Source organism: Mandrillus leucophaeus, unplaced genomic scaffold, assembly GCF_000951045.1.
Source record: "Mandrillus leucophaeus isolate KB7577 unplaced genomic scaffold, Mleu.le_1.0 Scaffold59, whole genome shotgun sequence".
NCBI classification, from domain to species: Eukaryota; Metazoa; Chordata; class Mammalia; order Primates; family Cercopithecidae; genus Mandrillus; species Mandrillus leucophaeus.
In genome coordinates, this window is record NW_012106363.1 from 2,410,964 (window position 1) to 2,413,161 (window position 2,198).

The 2,198-nt window shown below is 42.8% G+C and overlaps 1 protein-coding gene across 1 annotated transcript in view; it reads right to left on the bottom strand.

The window, feature by feature from the left end:
- UTP18 (UTP18 small subunit (SSU) processome component homolog (yeast)) overlaps positions 1-1,013 on the bottom strand; it is a 46,453-nt gene extending 45,440 nt beyond the window's left edge. The window contains exon 1 of the mRNA XM_011999224.1: positions 900-1,013. Coding sequence (XP_011854614.1) covers positions 900-901 — 2 coding nt within the window. The 5' untranslated portion in view covers positions 902-1,013. The remainder of the gene's footprint in view (positions 1-899) is intronic.
- Between the last annotated feature and the right edge of the window lie 1,185 nt (positions 1,014-2,198).

The following is a 2,198-nucleotide window of genomic DNA, read 5'->3' on the forward strand; positions in this document are numbered from 1 at the left end:
AGCTCAAGACCAGCCTGGCCAACACAGCAAAACTCTGTCTCTACTAAAAATACAAAAATTAGCCAGGCATGGTGGCACACACCTGTAGTCCCAGCTACTCGGGAGGCTGAGGCAGGAGAATCACTTGAATCTGGCAGGCAGAGGTTGCAGTAAGCGAAGATTGCATCACTGCACTCCAGCCTAGGTGAAACAGCAAAAGAAGACTCAAAAAAAGTCTCAAAAAAAGTAATTTTTTAAAAAAAGGTAAAAAGAAAATCTACCCAACAACAGCCATGTAAATTATGGTCAGTTCACATAATGGACTACAACAGAGCCATTTTAAAATGTCTATTTTTTTTTTTAAGTAGGGAGAAATGCTTACAAACAACTTTATGTAGAAACTTTATGTAGAAAAAAGCAAAATGTTATATCAAGCATACAGTACATTCTCATCTATGACAGTTCCTATGGTGTGAGCTACCTTCTTTTTAGCCTTTACTCAGTTTCAGGCACTGTGCTAGAAGTTCTACATGTACTATTTCATTTAATCCCAACAAACTTCTGATGTAGTTACTATCACTGTGCCCATTTCACAAAGGAAAAAATGTAGGTTCCAAACTGCCCATGGTCAATTAGAAACCGGCCAAATGAGGAGGCAAATTGAGACCTGACTTCAAACACTGTATTCTCTTAGCTATTGTATACAGCAAAGAGGAGACTGAGACAGAAGTATGACAACATGCTAACAGCAGTTCTCGCTCGGTGGTGGGATTAGGAACCATGGAAGATCTTTTCTATATTTTCAAGTGTTTTTCAAATCTTCCCTTAATCACAAATTGGTAAAAAGAATGACTTTTAAATCTGCAAAATAACTTTTTTAAATGTCCAGAGGGATTCAGAAGAAAAGTCAGGCAACTTACATTTCCTCATCTTCATCATCTTCATCCACCCAAACTGGCTTCTTTTGAGGTGGAAAATTACCTTTTGCTTCATTCTCCACTTCTGAGTCACCCGAGTCTTCATGTCCTTGAACCTACAGCAGACAAAACACCCTCAAGCACTGAGATTTTCCTATTCCATGACTGCAGACACATAGGCCTTATACCCAAATGGCTCACAGAATGTTTTCTCTACCACTCGCCGATGAAATAATGGGACAGAATGCTACCACTGCAAATGCTGGAGGCAGAGGCAGAAAATGGAGAAACCAGAGAATGGCACCACCAGCTGGACAGGTGAGGCAAGATGGAACAGCCGAGGAGAAAAAGTCAACACTCAACACGCAGAAAGGAAAACACCAAGCAAGACAAGAACAAAAGGTGAGTCTGCAGAAGAAACAAGGAGAAATGTCAGAACTACAGAAATTACAGGACCGGAGGCAAACTAGAGTCAAAGATATCTCCATTTTCCTAACCTGTTTTTGACCCCCTACCTCCTTAAGAAACTTTATACCAGCAGAGTGCAGTGCCTCATGCCTGTAATTCCAACACTTTCGGAGGTCAAGGTGGGAGGACTGCTTGGACCCAGGAGTTCGAGTCCAGCCTGGGCAACATAGGGAGACCTCGTCTCTACAAAAAAATTTTTTTAATTAGCTTGGTGTGGTGGTGTGCACCTGTGGCCCCAGCTAGCTACTTGGGAGGCAGAGACAGGAGGATCACCTGAGCCTAGGAGGATGAAGCTGCCTTCTGAGCTTAAAGTGCTCGGAGAATTGTGCAGGTGTAACTTATCTGTGACCAATAGGAAGAGCAACCAGTTACTATTAGCAAAAGGGAACTGGAAGACTAATAGGTGTCGCTGCACTCCAATCTGGGTAACAGGGTGAGACTGTATCTCTAAATAAGAAAATAATAAATACATTTATACCATCAAATCTAAATTATATTATAAATGTATACCATAAAGTTTACACTATGAAATCTAAATCTAGGCCAGGCGCAGTGGATCACACTTGTAGTCCCAGCACTTTGGGAGGCCGAGGCGGGCAGATCATGAGGTCAGGAGTTTGAGACCAGCCTGGCCAACATGGTGAAACCCTGTCTCTACTAAAGATACCAAAAAAAAAAAAAAAATTAGCCAGGCGTGGTGGCACACACCTGTAATCCCAGCTACTTGGGAGGCAGGAGAATTGCTCGAACCTGGGAGGTGGAGGTTGCAGTGAGCCGAGATGGGGCCACTGCACTCCAGCCTGGGCAACAGGGCGAGACTCCGTTTCAAAAAAA